The sequence below is a fragment of the Panthera onca genome, chromosome A2 (assembly GCF_046562875.1).
Source record: "Panthera onca isolate mPanOnc1 chromosome A2, mPanOnc1 haplotype 2, whole genome shotgun sequence".
Taxonomy (NCBI): Eukaryota; Metazoa; Chordata; class Mammalia; order Carnivora; family Felidae; genus Panthera; species Panthera onca.
The window spans coordinates 132,761,629-132,789,034 of record NC_138340.1 but is presented as its reverse complement, the minus strand read 5'-3'; the positions used below and the strand labels follow the sequence as shown (position 1 = coordinate 132,789,034).

At 35.2% G+C, this 27,406-nt stretch overlaps 1 protein-coding gene across 12 annotated transcripts in view; it reads right to left on the bottom strand.

The window, feature by feature from the left end:
• Positions 1 to 27,406, bottom strand: part of FOXP2 (forkhead box P2) — a 566,859-nt gene that overhangs the window by 132,014 nt on the left and 407,439 nt on the right. For 10 of the 12 annotated variants that reach the window (XM_060632922.3, XM_060632934.3, XM_060632931.3 and 7 more), the window contains one exon: positions 24,870 to 24,959. In XM_060632922.3, coding sequence (XP_060488905.1) covers positions 24,870 to 24,959 — 90 coding nt within the window. Of the gene's footprint in view, positions 1 to 21,169; positions 21,228 to 24,869; positions 24,960 to 27,406 lie in introns of those variants that run through there. The other 2 variants (XM_078440344.2, XM_060632940.3) reach the window with 1 other exon arrangement.

Genomic DNA, 27,406 nt, shown 5'->3' with positions numbered 1-27,406 from the left:
TCAGATGCAAAAGATCTGGGATAGGGTACAAGAATATGCATTTAAAAAAGCATCTTGGTGATTGTGATTTAGAGCTTCTGTAATTCTACTTTGAGAAACCTTGTCTTTTGTGTTCAGGATATTTGCATTACAGGTAAGTTTCATTATTTCATTCTATTTAGTCAGTCAACACTTTTTTCAGAAGGTTGCCATTGTCTCCATCTAGATACCACAGACACTTGGGAAGATTTGTGATTTTAAAGTACTTAATAGTAATCAATTCAACACACTGAAATTTCCAAAATAAGATTTGATCCCCATTTCATAGTGAAAAAGTACTGAAGAATTAAGAAAAATTACAGAATATAACAATGTTGAAGTCAGATTTTTCGCTCTGTTTTTGTCAATCCTGTCTCATTCACCTCAGAAAACTGCCATCATAACTGGCACTAATTGGCACCCTTGTTACAAATCTCAGCAGAGGAGTCAAGAATAGAAAGATATGGACACCTCTTACCCAAGCACCTGGCTGTCTGCACAGGTGAGGCTGAGATCAAGGATGGGACAGATGACCTGGCTGCCGTCTGTGAGAAGGATAAGACCTACAACTGTTCCCTAAGTAGACAACTTGAATCTCCAGGGATGTTAATCAAGTATCTCTCATGTGTCTAAAGTCACTGAAAAACAAAAGATGCCCACAGTGCTTCTACAAGTGATGTAGTTATTATATTTTAAGAGGGGATGAAGGCAGCAGTTAACAGACACTTCTGGCTTGAGATACTCCTACAGAATATTAGTGACTATTGTAATTTTTCTTGTGACTTGCTTGCTTATTTTATTCAAGAAAATATTTTAAGCTCTTCTGAAAAAAATAGGGAGTTGGATTTCTCATGAACATCTGGAGGGCAGAAGAGAAAAATTTAAGTATCTAATAATTAGTGAATTGATAAAATGAACATACTGAATGTAATACGATTTTTCCTTTTCCTGAGTGTGTTGAGGCTAAGCAGAAATCACTATGCAAACATAAGAATAACAGTCCCAGTTTTATGCTCTTCTTTTTTACTTTGTAGTTGAAAGAAAATGCAGATGTGTCTTGCTACCTTGAGTTAGGTGAGGTAATACAGGGTCAGAGTACGCCATGGGAAAACAGCTTTCTCTATGAAGTGAGAATGTACAGAGCAGCGGTCCTGTATGCCAGCACAGGACACCACAGATTTACTGATCACATCTTTTATGTCACCATAATGAGTTCTACTCTATTTTTTATCTTGGCTGCTGACTTCTTTTTAATCCTCAACCTCCCCTTCCCCTCTGGTCCAATGTCTGGGCAGAAAGCTTGCGCACGCACCTCTCCTTTGCCACTGTAGGGAAACTTAAATCCCCACTCAAGGGATCTTTTCTCCAACTCACGTCAGAGGCCCTAGAAAGACCCAACCCGTTCCCTCCTGGACCTGCTGGTGTCCAGTCAGCTCTCCCCAGGAGTCTCTTTCTTGTGTGAGGAAGAAAATTTCTCTCAAAGTTCTCTTGGTATTTGGAGTGTCATGAGCTTTGACATCTGAACCAAATTTTGGGTGGGGGTCCCTCTCACTTCTGTGGATACAAAGTCAAGTGGTAGCACCTAACCCAAAGAATTTATAGTCAAATCAGGAAGACAAACTACTAGTGACTAGTAACATATTATATGCTATAAAAGATGGATGCGCAGGGTGCCACGGAAGCATAGAGGAAGGACAGAAAAGGATTTTAGCCTAGGTGATGATGAGTAGATGTCGATATACAAAATGGGTATGTGGTGGGTGGAGGTAGGGAGCTTTCAAGATCAAAGGAGCAGCCTATACGAAGGCTTGCAGCTAAATGACCCCCTGCTGCATTCAGAGAAACATAGACAGATGGTCTAGCAAGGCCAGAGAACAGACAGGGTGGCAGGCATGAGGACAAAAGGGAGAAGCAGAGGCCAGATCTTCAAGAGCATCACGTAAAGTGGCCTTCACGTGCATCAAATTTCTCATCACTAAATGTGTACTTCATCTGCCTTTTCTCTTGGAGGATTCATTGAAGGGTTAAATACATAAAACATTTCGGAAGTATTTAGAATACTATAACTGTGATCCTGAAAGTAACTGACCAGTACATGTTGGCACAAGTGATTCTTTTAAAATCTTTACGGTGGCAAGAAATCACTTTTTGTTTCCAGGAATTTTCCTTCCTCCTCCTTCCAGTCAGCTGCTTTCCTAGGACCTTACATATGTCTTATTCCTTATTATTTTTTCCCAATTCCTTAAGTCTACTGGTAAATTCAAGTATATTTAAAGTCAGTTCAGTATCAAAATTTCATTTGGAAAACTGGGCTGCAAGACCAGAAGAGTACTAAAATGTAATGTGTCTGAATCGTGTCCCAATAAAGGTACAGAACTAAATTAACTTTTGTATTACCAAGCAAAAGTTAAGAAAAATAACTTGATGTGACACACCAGGATATTTTTATCTCCCAGAAAGTTTTGTGATTAACTACACTGAAAACTTTGGAAAACATAAGATCTTAGTTCAATTTTATAAATGCAGCACTCAAGGAAATGAAATGAACTTTTTAAAATTTGGGGTTCAGAAAAAGAAAGGAATGCTTCGTACTAGATTTACTGGATATTGCCCCTTTCCTTGCTATTTGGGGCATTCAGAATATAATTTCACAGATGATATATTTTTCTTAATGTGATTTTCAGACTCCATCTAATGGAAAATGCCTGGTTAGGATTAAGAGACATAGTACAGATGTTAAGCTACATTTGCATGCAATTATTTCTAAAACAAATGCCAGGGTACAGAGTCTATTGAAATGGCTTTCAGGACGGCTGGCACAATGCATTAAACCAGCTTCCAATTTCTAAGTAAGTCAATATTCTGACTATTTCAAGTCAAGACACTGAGCACAAGCATAAACCTTAGATTTTTTACCTTGACACATTGTCCAAGAATGTATGGACATAGGGTTTTTAAAGAAAAAGCCTTTCTTGCTTAATTTAAAAAAAATGCATTTTACGTTTTAATCTCCATATCTGAAAAAAATTAAAATTACTATGAAATAAGTTAAACTAATAATTTAATAGGTGAAATAAAACAGAGAGTAATGCATTAGAAGTGCTGTGTAGCTTTCAACTTGATTCAGGGTTTTGTTTGTTTTTTTTCAAAAACAACAAAAACTATCCATAAAGTTATCAATTTTTTGTTAGTAGAAACCTTAGCTTAGCTGATGGTCTTGTAGTGATACACTTTTAAACGTCATACTAGAAGTAAGACACTTGTTTAAAGTACTTCTGAAATGCATCTATCCTCAATTTTAACAGATACATCGTAAGTAGTGAGTGGCAGGACCAAAAGGAGCCATTCACTGCCTTTTTGGAGGAGGCGCTAACCCTACATGTCCTTGGAGTCAATGGACTGGGCAAGACCTTTAGTTACCCCTCAGGAATCTTTTCCATAGAAATGTATTTTCGGATTTGGACTTGACTCCATGAATGAAGTACGCAGAGCAACTGCTGTATCTATTACGCATCACGACAAAACACTGAATCATACTTTCATTGGTCAAAATTCAGAAAGTATCAGCATCTCCTTTACCGTGTGCTTTACTCCTCGTTGAGGAGCAATTGAAATCATGTAGCCCTAGGAATTTACGAGGGGACTAGAAGTTGTGGCAGGTCCTTTTCTGATCCCTGCAGGGGAAGCAGCAGCAGCCCTTGGATCAGCTACTTTTTATCCGCTGTTGGTCTCAGTGGCAGCTCCTTTTCTTGCCAATAATGATAAATGATAGACTCTTTAATGAGGAATAGAGACTGCAAGCTGCACACACAGAAGCTTATCTTGTTGGCATCTCTGATTATAATTTGCTCCCTATCAACCTCTTCTCCCTCCTGACTGTGATGTGAGGTAGAGAGGAAACCTTAAGGAAGAGGATCAATTATTTAAAAATAGTACTCTTTCCGACAGAAACTCTTCCCATTAGGCATAGAAAACTCTCATGATGCCAAGAGAAACTCCCGCAGAGTCCCAGCTCTGCCCTGTACTTTTTTTTTTCATATCAAAAGATTATTCTACACATTGTTGGGTAAACATCTAACTGCATCATCAAGTCCCACTGCATTGTCAACAGTGCCTCCCAACAGGTGGAGATGATGAAGTACAGGACAGAAAGGAATATTGGAAGTCAGAATCACTCCAGTAGAATCTTTTAACCATAGTGGTGACAGAGACTCCTCCAGGGAGTCTCCACTCATTCCCCCATCTCTTCCCTTGCAAACCACAGCTTTATCGCAGTCACAAATGGATCTAGATCCTGGACAATGAAGACAATCAAGAAAAGGCAGGATTCCCGTTTCATACCTCATCATCCTTGTTATTTTAAACTTGTTTTCCAAAAATGAAAAATTTGAGAGACCTTTTGGACAGCAATTAAGAGGCATATGCTATCAGTGATTAATACCAGGATAAAAAGCACAGGAATTGGAATCAGACAGACTTGAATTCATGTAGCAGCTCAAACTACCAGCTATGTGACCTCAGATAGTGTAATTTAACCTTTCCAAGCCTGTTTCCTATTCTGAAATAAGACAGCATAAATAAACACATTATCGGGTACATCAAGTGAGCACTGAATATATATGGTAGCCAAGTGAAATAAAATCACAAATGCTCTAGAATCTCTCTTTTGTTAGAGAAAAAGAGGCATTAAAAAAGAATAGGAACATGAGAAATGTGACTTCTCTAACATCTCTGGTTGACGCCTCAGCTTTCCTTTTCATTGGCTTAGTCACCTATTTAGTTATGATCACCCACAACACCTGTCACTAAAGGCCGGATGGGGACTAAGATAAAGCCCTTTATTGGGCAGGGGAGTCTGTATCACTACACTGAGCAAGTACAAAATCCTCACACAGATACATGAGTGAACTAGTAGTAAAAGGCTGCTCTGTATTCGCAAAACATGGTTTAAAATATCAAAATTAGTGTTTGACACTTAAAATACGAAAATACAATTGAAAGTAACTAGATTCCACGAGGTATGATTATTATTAAAATAAATATAATGTAACTTCTCCAAAGAATTTATTTTTGAGAGTTTAGGTCCACAAAGATGGACAGCTGAGATGTGTTCTGAATTAGAAAAGATGGAAGGAGAGCAAAAGCTATCACAGTAATCACTATGCATAACAATAGAAAAAGAAAATAGTAGCCCAGAGCCAGGATCACAAACTTGCACAAAACCACCAGGGCTATATATGTACTAAAAATAGTATAGAGTCGCCATTTTTTAAATGCATTAAACAGTTTACCAGGAAAGAAAATGTCAAAATTTTAGAATTGTGTTACTATTAGAAATTATTCATTTCTAAGCCAGGACCATGTTTCATTATCCAATAGCTGCTCTCAAGAATGAAGCTAATTTACATTTAAAATAGGAGTACAGTCTACTCTTTAAAAGCACAATGGTAAACACACCAATTTGACAATTACATTAATATGAGTATTTGCATAATCTGTCTTCCACACCTGTTCTTAATTTGAAGCAGCTGCAGGACAAATCACATCACACTAATCTCAATGGGTATGTGTGTGTTCCAAACAGTAATGCGCGCATCTTATTTTTCGAAGATCTTTTATTTTTTAAATGTTTCCTGACTTTTAAAATTTTGGTGAAAGTTTTATACAAGCCATAATATTTATTAAGTCAATATTAATTAGTGGAATAAGCATAAAATCAAATAATAACATTAATTAGAGGAATAAGTATAAAACCAAATTAGTGGAATAAGCATAAAACCCTTACATTATTGGCCTCCTCTCTTTCAACATGTGAGAATACTAATTTTTATCGCTGGAGGTTTTTCTTATTTTTTAAGTAACATGTAACATGTATTTTATATACAACAAAAAGGATTAAAAAGAACAATAAAAATATATCTAGAAAACTTCAGTAAGAAATATAACCAGAGAATCAACAGCAAATGCATTAATGGAGAATCAAGCAATAGCTACAAATGATCTGGAAGTATGTTTGCAACACGGATAATTGTGGCATCTTTTGGAACATCTTTTCTAAACTGGATTCCATTTATGTTTTAACAAAACTGTATCATAATTTAATGAGCAGAGATTTACTTTCATCTTGTAAAGGATACACTTTGTTTATGTGTATTGAAATATATACTCAGTGCCATCAAAAAGGAAGTCAGATTATTATTGTTACATATTCTTCTACTTCATGTATTTAAATCATTCAGTTAAGATTCTAGCTGGTAGAATCTAAGAGACCCATGTAATCTGTCAACAAAACTGTCTCTCTTTAATCTTCTATTATGCATGGGAAATGAAATTAGAGCTTTCTAAAGATGTTATTTATTTCCTGAAAATTGAATGAGAGCATGAACAGTAATGAACTAGAGCAATAGAGACGATCTGTTTATTTACAGGCTGTTGACTTCCATAGAAGTAAACATTGAATGCCTCAATTCTTAGTTCAGTATTTCATTCAGAATCCCATTTTTACAAGTGCTTTCATTATAGTAGAAGATGAAAATACTTAAAACATTCATTGTAGCTTGCATTTCTATTACATTTTTTATGCTCATTATTTACCAATTCTCAGCATAAGAGAAACTGAGAGTCAAAAGAGTTAAGTGATTTGCTCAACTCTCAAAACCTGTACCAGCCTTATAGACCAGGCATTCTGACCCCTGAATATTCTTTCTTATCACTCAGAGCTGGTTTTCAATTGAATAATAGCCATTAGTATAAATAAACAGGAGAAAACATTTTTAATAACAAAATATTTTAAAGTTTCTTTTTTTTTCACTTCACAGAATCTGAAATATTTCAACTCATGGCTTTAAATGTACTAGAAAACACTTTCTTTTTTAATTTTTATTAATGTTTATTTATTTTTGAGAGAGACAGAGACAGAGTATGAGCAGGGGAGGGGCAGAGAGAGAGGCAGACACAGAATCCAAAGCAGGCTCCAGGTTCTTAGCCATCAGCACAGAGCCCCACGCGGGGCTTGAACCCACGAGCTGTGAGATCATGACCTGAGCTGAAGTCGGACGCCCAACTGACTGAGCAACCCAAGCACCTCCAGAAAACACTGTTTCAACAGTGACTATAATAAAAGAAAAGAACTATTTTCTATTTAGATAAATATAGTGCAAATTCTTACTGAGAACCAAGACTGGTTACTCTAGGAGCAGAAAAATAATTTTTATTACTATATAATTTCAGCAATAAAACCAAGTTATAGTGATTGTGAGAAAAGCAATTTTCACAGTTGTGACCTCTATATAATTATATTTCTAAATATTCCTTATTTTATTTTTCTTCATTAAAAAACTTACATATATAATTGAGCGCACAGAAAAGTACTCTAAACAGATAAGCTGGCATGTCATGGGGCATGTGGAACATAATGGAATGAAAACTATATTTGTATGTAATGAATACGCAATTGTATAATATTCTAACAACAAATTTCACTTTTTCTCTGAGTATCAGAATATTTTAACCTCAGTAAATGAGCTGTAAATTTCTAAATTTTAAAATAATCTTGTTTCTTTTTGTTTTTGCTATCGACAAAAACTAGCTCGTTATCAAAGTTAAAAGCTTTTGACATGTAACCGTAAAGAAGGTTGATTTTTTGTAAATATAAGCTCCTGAAAAGGTCTATTCTTTTGCTAAAAATAAAGGATTAGGATAATAAACTTCTAGAGCTGCAGACAAAGTCAAACCTTCTCAGTTGACAGAAAAAAGAAAATGAGGTTACACAACTAAACTGCCTTCTCCAAGCTCACACAGTTAGTGAGTGATGGAGCCACTCCTTGGATCCAAAGCCTCTCCTGACACCACAGAATCTGACCTCTTCTCTTTATTACAAAACCTCAACTGAACACTGACAGGTCATTTACAACACGTTCATGCTTTTCTAGATCCGAAACTAAGCTATACTCCAATGGATGAATATACAAATAAATCTTACATGTAAGAGGTCTAAGAACTATAAAACTGCATTCATTTCTAGACTGGCAGAATGATACCACACGCACGGATGCACACAGAAATGCAGGTGATCGCATATATACACGTGTTAACACGATCACCGGGAGCTTGGAGTTCAGGTGAATTTCAATTGTTCATACTTTTCGGAACTGCCTGAATTATTTTTTTGTGAGCACACATTGCTTTAATAATCACTCAAAATTAGGCTACTTGCAGATTTTCAATAAAACATAGAACAGTAGTTATATTTTTCATACAACACGTTAGCTCCTAAAAACCTTTACAGACATGAAGATTCATCATATGAGTGCTCTTGATTTTTCTTATTAAAACAGGGTTTATACTCTTGCCTTAGTCTCAGCAATGCAGAAATATAAATACATAACTACCTATGGCACGAGGGTTTCTTTTAAATGTGAAGAAATTATTAAAATACTTTTTTCTCCTTTTCTTCTGCTTTACAATCGGAGTAAAAGTAAACCCCCTTTGTGATTGGTTCTCCCATTTTCCTTTTAATCATCTCTATCCTATTACTTGTTATGCTTAGACTTGTTTCCATACTTCTCAGATTTTGGAACTCAGTCCTCAACAAATTTTAAGGAACCACAAACAATGCCTTAGGAGGGACAAAAATGAAGAAAACCTTATTCTGCTCAGTCTGTGAGTGATGGCTGATTCACTAAACACTTAGAGAAAAGAAAAATCCAATTTATTCCATAGAATGCTCTAAAAAGCCATAACTGTCAAGCAGAGTTTTTTTTTTTTACCTTAAACCACTGAGTTTTGTTTAAAATGGCTTAGAAAAATGGTTATTATCCTGAATTTTTATCTAGCCAGATTGCCAACTCCCTTAGGATAGGAACATTTTGAAACCCCTATGGTACCTGGTGCCTGCCTAGCAAAGTGTCTAACACACTGAGGGCATTCAGTCATGTTTCTTTGATGGATTGATTGACTGAGGATGTAAATTCTAATACACGGAAATACTGTAAACCACTTTTGAAATCTTACTGCTCTTTTGTTTTTTGCTTGTGGTTTTTCCATTGGAGCATGATAATCATTTGTTTCATATGAAATTATAGAGAGTAGGCTTTTCAATTTATATCTACATTACTCCTGAACTCTCTTCTTATTAACTAAGTATCTAGTTGAATAGAATAGGAAGCAAAAAGGTAGGGAGTGGGGAGAAAATATATTAGCCAACCTTTACTTTAGTTTAGCAGTGCTGGAAATTATTGAGTGGGAATGCCAAATAAAATAACTACATCAATTGCTTAAGTAATCATTTCTAATTTGGTTTAAGAAACATTTCTCACTATCAATTATGTCGAGAACAGATGTTTCCTTTAAAGCAATTTATATTGGTATGACATTGTGAATCAATGCCATTTTGACCCTTTAGTGATGGCAAGATACATCTTCGCGCTGAGTAATTCATTTATCAGTGCTCCATCAGAAACTTGGGTTCTTACTGCACACTGCTTCAACAAGTTCATGTATTCTCAAAGACTCAGGAATCACTAATCAGAAACCACTTGAGTGTCTTTTTTTTTTTTAATGCTTATTTTTGAGAGAGAGAGAGAGAGAGTGAGTGAGCTAGCAGGGGAGGGGCAGAGAGAAAAGAGAATCTCAAGCAGGTTCTGTACTGTCAGCACAGAGCCCATGTGGGGCTCAAACTCACAAACAATGAGGTCATGACCTGAGCAAAAATCAAGAGTCAGACACTTGGGGTGGCGCCTATGTGGCTCAGTCAGTTAAGCGTCCGACTTTGGCTCAGGTCATGATCTCATAGTTTGTGAGTTGGGCTCTCTAGTCAGGCTCTGTGCTGACAGCTCAGAGCCTGGAGCCTGCTTCAGATTCTGTGTCTCCCTCTCTCTCTGCCCCTCCCCCGCTTGTGCTCTGTCTCTCTCAAAAATAAATAAAAACTTAAAAAAAAAATTTAAAAAAGTCAGACACGTGATCAACTGAGCCACCCAGGAGAACCCCCCCACTTTTTTTTTACTATATGTATATACATCTCTGTATTTCATAGATTGATTTCAATATTCTAGTGTTTATTAAAGGGGGTGCAAAATGGGTCCTGCAGGTCAGAGTGGGGGAGAAAGGGAGGGAGAAAGGAAAAGGAAAAAATGTAATAAAGAAAGAGGGGAAAGAATGTAAAAAGGGAGAGAAAGAAATGTACATCTTCTTTAGAGGGAAAATGAGCTCTCAAATATTATATCTTTCCAACTCTTCCCTATTTCTTTGCACCTAGTCTACATTTAGCTGCCTGCACTGGAAAGGTATCAGGGTTTGATCTTCTTGCCTAATGATATGCAAAATGACCACTGCAAGTAAGTATTAGAAATAAAATGAAAAGAAACCACATACAGGAAGAGCAAGATAAAAAACAGGTAAACAAATCCTTAAAAAGATCATAATTTTACTAGGGAATAAAAATAATATGGTCACTTGGCTTACTTTGCTTTCAAAATTTATGATGTATTTTGTTTTTAATTTTAACGTTTATTTATTTTTGAGAGACAGAGACAGTGTGTGAGTAGGGGAGGGGGAGGGGCAGAGAGAGGAAAAGACAGAATCTGAAGCAGACTTTAGGCTCTGAGCTGTCAGCACAGACCTCCATGTGGGGCTCGAACCCATGAATTATGAGATCATGACCTGAGACGAAGTCGGACGTTTAACCAACTGAGCCACTCAGGTGCCCCTATGATGTGTTTCTCAAAGGAAAGTTCATCATACTATTTCCTTTGTTTGAAAGATAAAATCAAATTTCACTAATTCCATAAACCATGTATTTTGAGAAGAAGATGGACTAAGTTCATTTTAATTTCATACTGGATAATTACTACAAAGCATGCAGGACCTATTAGAGAAGGTAAGATTATTAAAAATCATTACACACTTACAGCATCTCAGATCCAAGCCAGTGATTAAATCTTATTCTCAAGGTGCCCTGGATCAAGGGCTGACACACAGTCAGCAGAACAATCCCAGTTTGGTGGGGCATAGTCACATATAGCATAAGGACCTCCCATTCTTACTCTCCCAGAAAGGTCATCCTTCAACCAGACAGGCAGCCAAAGGCAGGAAGAGAAATCTCTGCCCTTCCTGTCTTCCTACCTGTCCCCAAACTGAGAATTCCTAAAGAAATTATTCATTCATGAAAAAGGTGACCTTGTAATCAGACAGAACTTATATTCATCCCTGGATCCTTGAGAAAGTTACTGAACTTTTCTGGCCCTATAATTCCTCATAGGTAAAATAGGAACAGCACTAACCAATTCTGGGTTAGGTAGAAATACAATGACCAATCAGGGGTAAAGTACCTGAAACCCAGAACACAGCAGGAACTCATACATGTCAGTGGAGCTGGAGATGAGGGGAGAACAAGGCTTCCTCCGAACTTCTACTTACCCCACAAAGTTCCTGTTTTCTTCTAGTGTGGTGGCTTAGAACACAGATAATTGCAGAAAATATAGAAAAAGTATGAAATACATCTTTTGTCTTCACTATAGCTGGAAAGAAAGTCAGAACTTTCTCAAGCTTTCCAGCAATACCACAACCCAATACGTAATAGCCAAATGAAAATTTTTCTCCTGACCTTAACTTATTTAAATTTCGGCTTCTATGACTATTTTTTTTAATCACCCTTCAAAAAAAAACACTGTTTCTCTACATGCAATATATGCATATGCTTTACTTATTTAAACTTCTCAGTATTTGTTTCACTGTCTATGCATGTTGCACCAGGGGCCTAACCAGCCCTGTGGAGCATCAGCAGCAACTTCCAGGAGGAGAGGCATCACCTCTGCTTACTTGATCTAGCATTGTGCTTTCCTCAGTACTGAATATATACTGGATCTGTAAGAACATTTTAGTTATAACTAAAAATATTAAAGCTTAGAATTAAGTCCTATAACCCACTCATCTTTAGTCACTTTAATACATAGGTTTGTGTCTTTCTAAATTTTCCTAGAAGAAAAACAACAACAATAACAACAACAAAACTTGTCACTGAAGTATCTCAAGTCATATCATCTCTTTTCACATATCCCTTGGGCCAAATGAGTTGGCACTAACATCTATTGTAAACTGTTAGTGGCAGACACCGTTAGGTGCCTGCTGCAAAATTTAGTTCCTTTTTTCTCTATGAAAAGTTTGGGTTTAGCGTAACAAAGTACCTGGTCAAACGTAATCAATCAGCTTCCCAGATTCAGTTGAACCAATGTGTTCATGTGATACTGTTCAGGCTAACAAGAAGGAAACAGAAGCTACCATGTAAGGCTTCTTGGAACACTTGTTATTAAAGGGGCTCTGATTCAGCTGGCACAAGCTTATTTGTATTTTACCATCCCCTTCTTTCCGCCTGGAACATGCCTGGAAAAGGGGCAGCCATCTTGTGACCATGAAGACAAAGGCTACACAGGGGCAGAGCAGGAGGCTAAAAGAAACGTTGGTCTTTCATGTTATCCTTGAGCAGTTGTACCAGCCAAATATAGACTGCATATCTGAGGAGTTCATGCTTTATGAGAAAAATAAATCTATATTCTTAAAAAGAGCAGCTGACAAATTCCATAGAAAATTAGGCAGTATTTCAGTGGAAATATTTGAAATTCACATGGCTAAATCAATAGATACGATCAACGCATAAAAGTTATATGCCAATAAATCATACAGAAAGTATAGTTCTTTGATGACATTTGAAAAATCCTCACATCTCATTTGTAATCTTGTACATTTCTGGTATAATTTTGCTAAGCACACTTCTTACTTCCAGTTCCTTAGGAAAAGTATCATTGATATTTAGCAGGGTTAGAACATTGCTAGTACAGAATAATCAAGCAGTATATCTTGTTCAAAAAAGAAAAACAGAATAAATAGGGGGAAAGATCTTATTGTAAGCAAAATGTTATGTATCTATAAAATTAATAAACCAGAAGATAAAATCAGGAAAGAAAATATTTAAGAAAAGATAAAAAGGAGAAAGAATTGTTATTGTTAAATAAGTATATTACATGCTATCTACACAGGAAAAGGAATCGGTTGAAGTATTAGTCATAAACAGACTGCCTAATAGAGCTAAGACAAGATAAATTAGCAATGTGAGAGGGGGGTGGGTAATGTGACCTGATTCATGCAACTAATCTAGTCATGTAACTGAATCTTTATAACTAACATATATGGGATGATAAAATAAAAATACGATATGGGTTCTCGAAATACACATGGGTGAGGGATTATTTCTCTCTGAAGAGTCAGAGAAGACTTGAGGCAATAGGGCCTTAAATTGTGTGTAGGAGTCTGGCAACTAAGGTAGCAGGCAGTGGGTAGGTAGGTTTGAATGACCTTCCAAACAGATGGGAGAAATAGAAACCAAGGCAAATAGGTATCAAAGTTCTTATGGTTCATGTCACCCCAGAAAGTGCCTGGTATATAAGAAACAACCTGTAAATATCTATGAATGACTGAATAAATAAATATACAGCATGTTCAGTGAGCAGTAAGGATTAGGTCATGGTTGTGATGTATCAGGTATATGATGACGTATAGCCTTTTGTGCCACGGTGAGAGGTTGAAGAAAAGGGAAATTTTCACATTAGAGCAGAGGAATATGACCCAATTAGATCAGAAGGGTTTACATCTGGACACGGTAGAACACAAATCAGAAAAGTTGATGAAAGCATTGTATAAGGGTTGGGAGAGATAAATAATTTCAGTTTAAAACAACTTTATCTAAGTCGGCATGCACCAGCGGGCAAGTGAAAAAAAAACAAATCTGGAGCATGGCAGAAAGGAGAAGCTCAATTATAAACTAGCCCTGATGAATGGACTCCACACATTTACCCAAAATGCACTATGTGCCAGACACTGGAAATGTGAAGATGAATAAGACGGAATCCCAGCCTCCAAGTAATTCTGATTCAGTGTGATACCTATAAAAATAGAAGTAGGTATATGACATAGAAGTAATATATAGAAATGAATAATTAAATCTACATTGTGTGTGTGGCAGGAGAGAGTATCAAAAGAGACTTCAGAGTAGCTGACAACGAGAATGTAAAAGGTACCCAGAAGTCTTCTAGATGAAGGTGGAGAAATGCATATTGAGAAAAGAAGGGCAAGGTCAGCTTTGTGGGGACACGAAGTAATGTTAGAGAAACTGCTGCTCACATACCACGTAAAAAGTGTGCGGTGAACAATGAGATCAGCATGCGAGGGCCACTGTAGCAGACAGCTGTCTTTGAAGACAATGAGCCTTTTCCTTAAGGTTCTAACACTGAAAGGGAGGCCAACTGGACATAGTGCATATGTTGGAGGACTTTAGAAAACAAATTGTTTTGATCAAAGATATAAGAAGAGAATGAGTTCATTAGTGAAGATTTTACTCATTGAGAGTACTGATGAGAACTGATTCAAAGTAAAATTCTGACAATATGGTTGGAAATGATCCTGGATTATTTGGAAATTATCCATTATCCATGGATAAGTGGAGAGAGACCTCTCAAGGCATCTAGCCAGGGGCCTTTTGAATTAGCTCAGGTTTAAAGACAATATATATATATATATATATATATATATATATATATATATATATATATATATATATATGGAAACAAACAAAACAAAACACAGGACAGGATTCAAAGGCTGCTGAATCTGGTAGGAACATGAGGTGCCATTATTTCAGCAGTTTTCATTGTGTAGGTTGAAGAACAGAGTTCCAGACATTAAAAGGCCACAGTATTGTAATAAGAGAATTCGGAATCAGTACTTTTTTTTTAATTGTCAGAACACTTATTATTTTTTTAGCATTTATTCATTTGTAAGAGACAGAGAGAGACAGAGCATGAGCATGGGAGGGGCAGAGAGAGAGGGTGACACAGAATCTGAAGCAGTCTCCTGGCTCTGAGCTGTCAGCACAGATCCCAACGCGGGGCTCGAATGCACGAGCCATGAGATCATGACCTGAGCTGAAGTCAGAAGTCTAACCGACTGAGCCACCTAGGTGCCCCCAGATTCAGTACTTTTTATTACAGGGTCCCACTGTTTCAGAAAAGTAGTTTGGGATTTCTGCATATGACTCTGTGGACCAGCTGCATTAGAATCTTCTGGAGAGTCTAAAATATTTTGATTTTTCCAAAATCCAGCCCCCTCAAATATTTACTGAATGGTCTTGGGTGGATCCCCAATTCTCCATTTCTTAAATGCTTTGAAGTATTTCTTGGATTTGAGAAACACTGGCCTAAGCGAACTCTAAGACTGCACAGGAGACTGATGATGGTTATTGGAAATATATTCTTCTGTAATAAAGAGAAAAGTATCAATGATGCCCCAGTTTTGGAGAAACTAAAACTTTAGTCATATTTCAATCACCAATTAGTATGTTTTAAATGTCTGTTACATGCTTGGTTCTATGGGAAGAAGGTGGAATATGAAGAGGATGATTTTATTGTTTGCGGGTTTTTGTTTTTGTTTTTGGTTTGTTTTTCCAAAGATATTCTATTGAAGAATTTACTACAGTTCTTCTGTAAGACAACAGATTTTCCTCATGTCAGCACATCAGTGCTCAGTATGTTCTTTGGTTTGTCACTTGAAGACTTGCAGTAGCACTAGCAGAAGATATCAAGGTGGCAGCTTTTACAGCAGCACAAGTGTCAGCATTAGAAGTGTAAGAATGTATGCACTGTGCAAAGGAATTTTCTATTTTGTGTTATCAAAATGCTTTACTACTAGGTACTGCATGTTCTGTGTCTATATGGCAAAACTATAAAAATTGGCATGATCAAACAACAAAGCCTTAAAAAAAAAAAAATAACCACCAGGTAAGCTGGATGTGATCCAGCTGTGAACTGAATGTAAGCAGAGACTCTCATTTCAGGGATAAAATATGAAGCTCAGAATGCTTAGGCCAGTTAACAACGCATGGCCATTAAAATAAAGCTTCTACTCATCTACTGAACCTCTAAGAGGTCTTTTCATTCCTAAGACACTGCCTTCTTACATGCCCCTAAAAAATATTCCAGGCAACTTCTACTCTGAAAGAGTACTCCAGGTAATTTATTAATGTCATTGAGATTTAAAATGAAGGAGGAGAAAACGTTTATATTGAATGCCTTTCCCAATTCTTAAAATATCAGCAAGTAAGGTAGGGGGAACTTGTTTGTTCACTCTGGATTCTTCCTCATATATGCTAGAGTATAAGATCTAGCAGAATGGGCTCTTAAAATTCACAGACGTTGAGGATTGGTCTGATAATTTTCAAACCACCAAGTTCCAAAGTTCCAGGCATTCCACTTCTGTAATTTGTCAGGCCATGAAAATGAATCAAGCATGCTGGGGGGAGGCTGATCCATTCTTTACATGGCTGACTTCTCATATACATAAACTAACTTCTCCACCCCCATGATTCTTCTATTATGAATGTATTTTGCTGTTCTCTACCTATTCTCACCAATGTAGGAAAACCTGTGATATTAAAAAAAAAAAAAATTCTTCTTTAAAAAAAATTCTTCTTTAAAAAAAATTTCTTCTTTAAAAAAAAAGATATTTTGAAGTCAAGAAAGAATTTTTACTGAAAGCTGGAAGCGATTCACTTATGTTTCAGTTTGCACATGACAATGGTAGCCTAATTCAGAATAAGAATAGTATTTGGAAAGAAGCCTGCATAGACCTCTCCACATTTTTGAACTGGGAATTTCTTGAATTTGAGGGTTCATGAAGATCTCAGGATGCATACCTTGTGAATGTCAAGGGTCTACTATAATTAGTTCTCATGAGTGGTTTCTTCCTCATCTAATCAGAGAACATAATTTTCATCTTAAAAAATCTACTACACTATAGCAATTTATTAATATTTATTAAGTGCCTTTGGGAAAAGTAACTTAGTGCCCAACCATAATTTAACTTAAAATCATGTTAGATTCTTATAATGAGCTTATATGATTTTCATATTAAGGTAGGGTGGCTTAAATATTTTTGAAAGAACAATTCATTATACCTCTGTTTGATCATTTCAAATGCTGTGCTTCCAAACTCAGCATTATTTAATGAATTATAATCAGCACAACCTAAGATCTCCTTTAAAAACTGGCCATTTAATATAACTATCCCAAGCAATTCAAGTTTGAATATTCACCTCTCAATGAGTTTTCTGGAAAATCTAACAAAAGGCTTTAAGGAATGATGTAACCGTTCTGACGGTGACTTTTAAAGAGCTACCTGTAAATGTCTGTCATCAGTAACGGGATTTCTAGCAGTAAATGAAAGGCTCCAGGGTTCCAGGTCCATCCAAGTGTCAAAGATCATCAAGAACTGAGTTGCTTGCATACTACAACTACAACTTAAAATTGCATAATGGAAACTTCTCTTGGGGCAAGATAAGAACTAAATAGTGGATACAGGACTGTAAAAAGGAGCACAGATTTTCTATTTTGTTTGTAAGATGATATGCTAGAATATCTTCTAGGTTCAAGATAGAATTGAGTAATTACAGGCATTTAAAGTTACTCTTTTCTCAATATGGGACTGAAGGGACAGAGATTAAGTGAAATGGACAAGACTACATGATGAGAGAAAAGAAGAGGACAATAAAGGAAGAAACAATATAGTAGAAAAGATGAAGACAGTGGGGAAATTTTAAGAAAACCAAGTGGAATACAGAATGCAGGATGATCGAAATATATGAATACAATCCACTGAGGAAACACAAGGAATCTTAAATGTAAGCGAATTTCAAAATAATTTCACTTTTTGTCTTTAATCATGTACTCACACTGTTCACTTTGTCATTCAATTTGGCTTGTATAACACCTCCAAACATCTTAAGATAAAATTCACAGCCTAAGTCTTAAATCCTATGGAGAGCTCCCTTAACAATATTAATGTTCTATTTCTTTCTTCCTCACTTTAGTTAAGATAGAGAAGGCAAGGGAATATGTTCTTTGAATCCTAATGGATTACACAATGGAACACATGCTTTGGTTGGTAGGAAAAGAGAAAATTTAACCTCCTAGAAAGCAGTTTTCTTCCAGATTAACTTATGGGAACTCAGTATTAGATATGCAATACATATTTACTTCATTTACTTATACAATCAGAGACAGAACAATTTGAGAAAACAGAAGTATATTTACTAACTCTCAATTTTCTATTTAACATTCTTGTAAAAGTAAGTTTTCTTTTTTCTGATTCATTATTTGATCACTTTAGTACTGCAGATTCTAAGAGTTACTGGTGAATGACAAAGAAACTAGGGGATCAACAATCACCAATGTTGCAATTAAAAATTGTATGTATGAAAATGCTCATCTTCATGGACATTGCTTGATATGGTTGACAAGAGCCACCTTTTAAAAGCTCTTCCTTTCCTTGACCTTCGTTGATAAATGCTAATTTGGTTCTTCTTTTCCTCTCTCTCTCTCTCTTTTTTTCCTTTTGCTTCTTTTTCTTCTTGCTCTAAAAAATGTGGATGTTACTGAGCTCCTCTTGGTAAATCATCTTTGTCAGAAATCTCCACTTTCATGGATTCATCTATCATTTCTGGATTATTTCACAAATAGTTGTCTCTGGCTATAATCTCTCTGTCAAGTTCTAATTTTCTAAAAGTTTGTTACTTTAACTTAACTTTTCTTGCCATCAGCTCAAACTCCACATGCCTAAGGATCAATTCATCATATGCCTATTTAAATAATTTTTTAAAGTTTATCCTTATTCCAGACCCCTTGCAACTCCCCTCCCCCTAAACATCCTCCAAATGCTCCACTGTTGATGAGATATTCACAAAGCACTGCTTTGATCATATCACCTGCTTATCAAAAGCCTTTAAAACCCCTCCTACCTAAACAATACAGTACAGACTCCTTATAGGCTCCATACCATCTATACAAATATTTACTGAGCTTTATTATTCACCAGGCATTGTGAGGCACTGGAGATGAGCAGGAAATTCATGGTCCCCGCTGTTATAGAGCTCACAGCCTTGTAGGAAAGACAAACGTTAAAAAGTAATTTTATGAGGGGCACGTGGGTGGCTGGGTGATGCCTGGGTGGCTCAGTAGGTTAAGCATCTGACTTCAGCTCAGGTCATGATCTCGGTCCGTGAGTTTGAGCCCCTCATCGGGCTCTGTGCTGACAGCTCAGAGCCTGGAGCCTGCCTTGGATTCTGTGTCTCCCTCTTTCTCTGCCCCTCCCCCACTCATGGTCCATCTCTCTCATCTCTCAAAAATAAATAAATGTCAAAAAAATTAATAAAAAGTAATTTTGTGTCTGGCAACTGTGCAATATGTATGTTGTGGGGGCATATAGGAGGGGGAGATACTTTAGTAGTACCTAAAACACTCAGTGCTGCTTTCTTATAAATTAGGCATATGTAGTGAATAGTGAAAATTATGGACAAAAATTGAAACCATATTATAGAATATTTATCATAACCTTGGATTAAATATAAAATTTCTGGAGCTGATCATAACACTAATTATTTATTAACTCATTATAAGTGCAAGAATTTACGCTAGTTACTTCACACAGTATTCTTTTTAGTCTTCACAACAATCTTGCAAGATAGGTGTCCTTTGTCCCTTTTTTAGAGAGGAGGTAACAGCCTCCACGACATGGACTCCAAGGACTCTACCTACCCAAAATCTTCCTGATTAAGGACAAAGTAGGCTTCATACTCAAAACGTATGTTCTTTCTCCTACATGCTATGACTAGATGAGATACAAGTTTTCCATTGAAGCATACTTAACAATGATGGACTGGACATCCTAGACCCTCCTCCACAGGGTGTCAGCCTTGAGCAGCTGGCCACGGGTGGCAACATCATCATATTTTAAGGTTGTATTCTATAACATCCTTGTAAAACTGCTTATTTCATGCTGGCTTTTAAGAAATGCTCTGTACTTTAATGGGAAAATGAGTACCACACAGGCATAGTCTGTCCTTGTGAATAGTTTTTAAGTTAAACTTTTTAAAATTTATGATTTGTGAAATAAAAACAATGTATTAGACTTACTGCTTATCTTTTTGATACATAGAAAAAATAAAAAAACTTTAAAAATATCTTGTTTTCTACATCATAGTGCATTGCTCTACTCAAATCCATATTGCAAATTTTTTGATTTTGTTACTTTCAGTATTTGAAACAAGATGTTTTAGCTTCCTTCTAATTCTTCCATACTAGAAATCAGAAATTAGGTTGAAAAGGAAATATTCAGCATTATTCTTTACCACTGCATGCATGAACATTTATAATTTCCTAAAACCTAAATTATTTATCAGTGTCTAATTCCATATCCTACAGTTATTATTTTCTTCTAGAATATATATTTCATTATTTATATTTCATACTTTATTCTTGGTTTATTCCGAGAATATGAAATTTTACAAATGCTGAGTAGTTTACTGCAGAATTTCTTGTTTTGTCTGCTGATGTTAATTTTAACATTTCAAGTTGAAGAAGTAAAAAAGGTAGAAATTTGCTAAATTGTATTATATCACAACATATTTTACTGTAGATTATTAAATAAAATACATAGGTAAAATCATTCTTTGTGTAGCTTTTGTTTCTTCTAAAATCAATTTATAAAACTACTTCAAGGCATTAAAAAGAACAAAGTTTCTTCAGATATTGTACAAAATGATACTTGCACAATGGTTTGCACGCATACAGGATTTAGTACGTTGATTCCAAAACATTATTTTTGGCTATGGCATGTTAGTAAACAAGTGCTTTGTAACTGAAAACAAACAAACAAATAAAATCTTAACTCATAAACTAATACCCAACAAGATACAGCTATTCCTGAAAAATTAAGATGCCTATAACTTGATTAAAAAAATAAATCTTAAAGCACATATTGTAATATTTTGTCCATCAGTTAAGCCCAAAGTCTCTATTTTAAAAAGATGAGTGGCTTCCTTAACTTATTTAACTGGTTTGTGGCAGAGTCAGAATAAGACCCTTAAGTGTAATTCACTTTTGCTTTTTATTCTTCTGTTCTTGAACTATTTAATACAATTATTTAAAAAATATATATTTTAATTACCTATTGGAAAAGAGAACCTTATATTAGATATTAACCTACAATGAAGGAAGTGATTACAATACTATATACTAATATTCATCTAAGATAGCAAAGCAATGTCATTTACCTTAAATTTACGTCTCTGCTCTGCACAGCTGTTGAAGAACCACAAGTCTGTCTCATGGCTGTAAATGTAACAAGAACAATAATGCGACCAATTTTCATACCTAAACTAAATTAAGTAGATTTGTCATAGGCTAGAAAACTGATAATGTATTTTACAAAAAATTTAAAATTTACAGATTATGGAAGTGTGCATGTGTGCATATGCAAATGTGTGTGTGTGTGTGTGTGTGTGTGTGTGTGTGTGTTTAAAAACAGTACAAGAAATTTACTCTTTTTAATCTGGAAATTAGTTTTATGAGATTGAAAGCATTACTTATTCTCTTTGGCTAACTTTTCTTTTTATAATCCACTATGGGTAAACCAAGCCAAGGAAGTTCTAGGAGTAGATATAAATAAATATCAGAAATCAAGACAAGAGGCTGTCTTTAGCCATTATAGTGTGTTTTCTGGGGTATACAGTAAGCATGTAAAGAAGAAACATCTGGTAATGCCTAGGTTAATATCAGCTCCCATTTGCATCACAATCTTTATATATTATTCATCAATATGTCATTAATCAATGTACCTACTGACTGGACCTATTCAATTGGTGTTTTATGGAATGAATAGAAAATGTAAATATGTTTCAAATACATATATTCAGATATCTATACATGAAAAGTGAAATTATTACTACAATCGGTACTCGAGCTTGTCAGATGTGATTTTTTTCTTTCCATTTTGTATTAGATAGGCTAATATCTAAGTCACAAAACCCTGAAAAAAATGTAAATGAAAAAGTAATAGTAGATAAATACTAGTCTGTTGGAAATAGACTCTCTACCATGTCACACTTCAAATCTGGCTACTACTTTTCAACATTTCAAAGAAATCAGTTGAGTATAACAAGACCTAATATTGTTCTTGTGACTTGAGCCATCAAAACAGATTTTTTTATCTCTCTATATTTTTTTCAAACCTTATAAAATAGTTCTCCATCAAAACTATATTTTAAAATGAAAAACACGTACTTTCTTTTGGTCCTCTAAAAATGTGTTATGTATGATAAAGCACAAACCACCGTGATCTATTATCAGCACCAAATACCTAGCCTTTATAAGTGCAGGTTTTGAAACATGTTCAATTACCTTTATTCATTTTAAGAGATAATCTACACCAACTCTATTCTGAAAGATTGGTTAAATTCTTTGTTAAGTAGAAAAAGAACTAGACTGAAAAAAAATCGTCAAAGTTTTAAAGTGTTAATTTCATATTAAATGGTTAAAATTTTTAACAAAAATATGCAACCTTTCACATAAGTGGCTAATAGTGCAACTCACATTAAAAAGCATTTGCAGATGCAAGGATAAGCATCACTTAATATCCTCATTTGACAACATATGCAAACTAGGAAGATGCTGCTAGGTTTGTAACACAATCCCAGTATGTTTACAGTTGCTAAACTTATCAAATTCTGTGAAATACTAAAACTTTAGGCTCACATTATATTAATCGCAGTGTATAATTTGGTGAACAGGTAAGTCTTCATTCATTACTTCTAAATTCTCATTCATAAAAACCAACTTTTCATTCCTATGACATTTTGGCATTAGACCTGATTAAAATACAAAATAATAATAAAATGCTATAGTTTTATAATTTATACAAAGGAGATATATTAATATGCATCATAAAACACTAAGTATAAGTGACACAAGAAAAGTCTGTGGTAATGGTTAGCACTTGAAATTGTTAAAAGATATTTAAATTACTTTCAATCATCCTTTCGCAATAAAATAACAAAATTGAGGACTTCTGCCCGAAATTTTATTTATACAACATTTGGTACATGAGCAACAATTTCTTATTTTAGAGTCATTAATATTCCTACATTATATGTGTGTGCTTTCCAAGAAAAATTATGTATATTTTAGTTAAACAAAGTATCAAATCTTGCCTTCCAATACAACAAAAAAAAGAAAGACAAACTAAAGCCCAACCATTCTTTCCAAAGATACCCTGGTAACCAGCAATAAAGAAGCTTCTACTGGACTTAGCTTTGGGGAGGAAGGAACAACTACTTTGTCTTTTTTATCAAGGGGCATGTTAAAATAGAATTAGGACAATATGTAGTGCTTTTCCCAAAGTCGAAACAATAAACTCCTACCTTTGGCTTATGCTGCCAGCCACTAAACCTCCCTTGCTATGCCAACAACAGTGCAAAACTCCCATTCTGAAGCTACAGTGAGGAAAATATTTCATTTGCTATCTTATGTGACTTCTATGCAGATTTTTCTCTGTCATGTAAATGTATGGAGAGGCTCCCTTGGACTAAGAGAATTTGATGGAAATACTCCAATCACTGTCATTACTTGGGGAGAGATGATGGTGAGGAAAGTGTGTCACCATAAAATTACTGATTAGTTTAAACAAAAGAATGTGACATTTATTTTTTTTTTTTTAAAGTTAAAATGAATCTTAAACTCAGGCTGATTCACTACAACTTTTGCAATCATGGCAGACATTTGAACTTTACACGGTTGGAACACAACCCCTCTCCACAAGTCTTCCTTCTTCCCACCCACCTCCCACGAAAGGGCTGGTTCCCAACAACATATATTCTGATCTCAAATTTGTTTAGGGACCAAAAATTTAATCCAGCTTTTAGGGAATAAGTAGTTTCTGGATTGTGTAGATAAGTAGCCTGTAATTCTCTGTCATTCAGAAGGCCATCATGTAAGTTTTAATTACTAGCATCTGGGAATACACCTGAAAATGAAAATAGACAGCTAGGCCATTAAAAAAAAAACAAACAAACAAAAAAAAAAAAAAACAAACAAAAAACAAACCCAAGATTGTTTTGTTAAAATAAAGGAACAAGAAGGATGCTTACTTTTTTTTTTTTTTTTTTTTTTTTTTTTAAACTAAGCTTACCTTATTAGGCTTACATATAACACAGGATTCAGGAAAAACCATTGCTTATCTTTCAACAGAGCTGATAAACATTTTGAAAGATGTTTTATGTAACTCCAGATTCTACCTTCCAAACATTAAAAAAAAAACACCCTAAAAATGCTTCTTCTCCCCAAACAATGGCCTATATACCCTGGGTAAGACTATATGAAACAGTGGTTATATTACATAAGAAAAAGTTACTTTAAAGGACATACATATACTATCAGTTGCACAGGACAAACATAGTGAATAAGGACAACAAACTCCAGAATGTGTTTTTATAACTGTAGCAACAGCAATAACTCCTTGGCAAACTCAAACAGTTTTTCTGGCAACCTTGGAGGTTTTCTGCATTTGTCACTTGGATACAACTGCGGAGGTTGTCTAAGACTGCTTTGTCTCTTTCCACACCATCTTACTATGGCTTTGCTTTTGGAGAAGAAATTTCACATTTTATTTTAACTTGTGAATAAAATTCTGTTAAAATCCCACAAGGGAGTTTTATACAAAACTTCTTAGCCTACGTATACCAAATGTGGTTTCTATACAATTTTTGCAATAAGTGGCCTTGTACACTTTTGAAATCTATGGAAATAGAAAATATTTTTCTCTTTCCAAAAAGTAAAATGGGCTCTCCTTTTGAATTAAAATTATCAACACATGCAAATGTAATAATTTTCTGAATGTATACAACTGGGTCTGCACATTTGTTATCATTATGAACATCTTTTAAAATAAGATCTCAAGGACAAGAATGCTTTACTAACCTGCAGTGGTCTCTGTTTATCACTGCTCTTAGGAGATTTCAATCCACTTGTTTGCTGCTGTAAGAGAAGTTGTCTAGCTGCTTGGAGAGCCTAAAAGTAAAAAAGGGAGCAATATCTAAATACTTTGCTGAATGGTAAATTGATTATCAATAATTGGCTATTCCTTGGTTAATAGTAAAAGGCTTCAATGTATGACAGCTCCTTTCCCATCCTCCCTTCTAGAGAGAATTATTAAATATCTTCTAATGTGAAACAAAAATTCCACATATAACACATACACAACTTTACTTAAAGTCATGGAGATACATGGAATCCTGCAGGAAATAAAGTTAATTTGTTTAAAGTGCTTAAAGAGGAAAAAATCATAAACTGCATCAATAACCTCATTTCCACAAGGAACTTGTCTTTGAGTGTTCAACTAAAATGCCCACTCCCTTTTAAATTATCATTCAATTTGCATTTTCATATTACAATTTTGAAGCAAAAGCAGTAGACTTCAAGTGTTACCGGAAGCTGTAATTAAATTTGACAAATCAACATCAGATTATCTTGAAAGTGAATTAATAAGGATTTTCACCAAAGATTAAAAACACTTTTTTTGTACTTACAATTCAAGGGGAAACCTCTCCTTTGACAAAATAAAGTGCAGTTTTAATGCCAAATAAAATTGAGTGGTTTTCATTTGCATTCTTAGCAAAATCAGAGAACAAAGAAATTACCACTCAACCAATCAGGTTTGTTTCTATGTGTGACAGAATACCAATCAAAATAGAAGATGTTTTCATTTATTTTTATGTTTTTTTTCCCATTCAGGAAAACAAAACTTAACATAAGAAATTAAGCATTTCATTTACAGGAGGAGGGGCAGTTTGGTGATACACTATATAAACTTATATAAAAACGAATGTCATAAAAAAATACATATTGAGATGCTTTTAGGGTAGCAGTATAAATTAAGGGAAAAAAAACTTTTTAAGAGCCTCTCCTTTGCAAACTCCTTTTTTTCTCTCAATAACTGAGTTTAATGAACACTAATGATGAAATTTCTCAACACATAAAACTAAAATAAATCATTGCCCTACTCTGTTCTTCATTGTTTTGGAATACAAGGTAAATTTTTCATGATGGGAGAATATCTTAGATCAATATTCTACTATCATAATTGAGATTCTAAGCTGATAAAAAGTACAATTTTGATTGGAATCAATGATCTGGTTTTTAAGAGAGTTTCTAGTATCCATGACAACAGTTGCTTTGACAAGATGTGCATATGGCATTACACTGCCAGCTGGTGTGAACAATGTTTGAACTACTGCATTGAGATGATGAGCAAACAGAAAAAGTTGCCACGTCTTAACCCTCGGGGAAGGCAGTCATCCCCTGATCAATTATGAAAAGACAGAGAGAGGGCTGCTACAGTCTGGCTCCAAGCAAGTTTTCTGAGAAGGCAGGCAGACATAGAAACCAAAGTAAACAAACTGAAGGCACTATAGCACCCTCCCCTAACAACGCTGATTTGTCTTCCCGGAGCAGGATCTGGCATAGTTTGTAAAGCACACTTTTTACATTTGGAGACACACTCACTCAGAGCAGCAATCTTTTGTTTTTTCAATTTTTCAAGTAATTACTACCTCGATGTTTCTAAGGATGGCACATTCCAGTGAACTCAGGCAATTTCATGTGAAGTGAAGTTTGACAAATAAAAGACCAAGTAAAAAAGTCCCCAAATACTTTATCACAAAACTTAGTTTAAAAGATTTCATTTAACATTCTAAATGATACAGCTTCACTTTTTAAATCACAATTTATAAAATAACTCCAAATGATATTGTGCAAGTGGAAATTACCATAGTGTGACTTAGGCTGTGTCTATGTGAGACTCTCAAGAAAAGAAAAAAAAAATTCATCAACTATTTTTGCCTTTGTTGCCACAGTCCACACAAATTTTGCCTCATCTTTTTCATATAACTGTTTTTCCCCTTTTGTGTACACACAGACTTATTGAGTTTATATTTAATTCTGTAGCCATTTATTATTCTTAAAGGATTCTGATGAACATAGTTGTGAATCTTGGAATCATGGACGGCTGGGACTAAAAGCAATCATAGAAATCATGTACACTGATGCCCTCAGTTTAACAAATGAGAAAATGAGGCCTAGAGTTATCAAGTGTTTTGTTCAAGGTCTCCCGCTTCCAGGCCAGAGTGCATTCCAGTGTGCCATGTTGTCTCTCTCTGTTCCATCAAAGAAACCATTAGATGGCAATGAGTAAAGCTGGAGTAAAGGAGCACATATGGCGCCATAATGAGTGATTTTTACCTATAAAGAGAGCATATTCATTTATCCAAACCTAAAAGAAAAACTACAATATAATCTTTTTACATTTGAATTTGTAAATGTTTGAATGGAACAACTACCACGGAACACAGATTGTTTTTATCGCTGAGTGTTCCTGCCATCCTTGACTTGGATATCCTCGACCGATACCTGATGGAACTCTAAACTCTTGGAACCCTCTGATCATTTGACCAGTTATT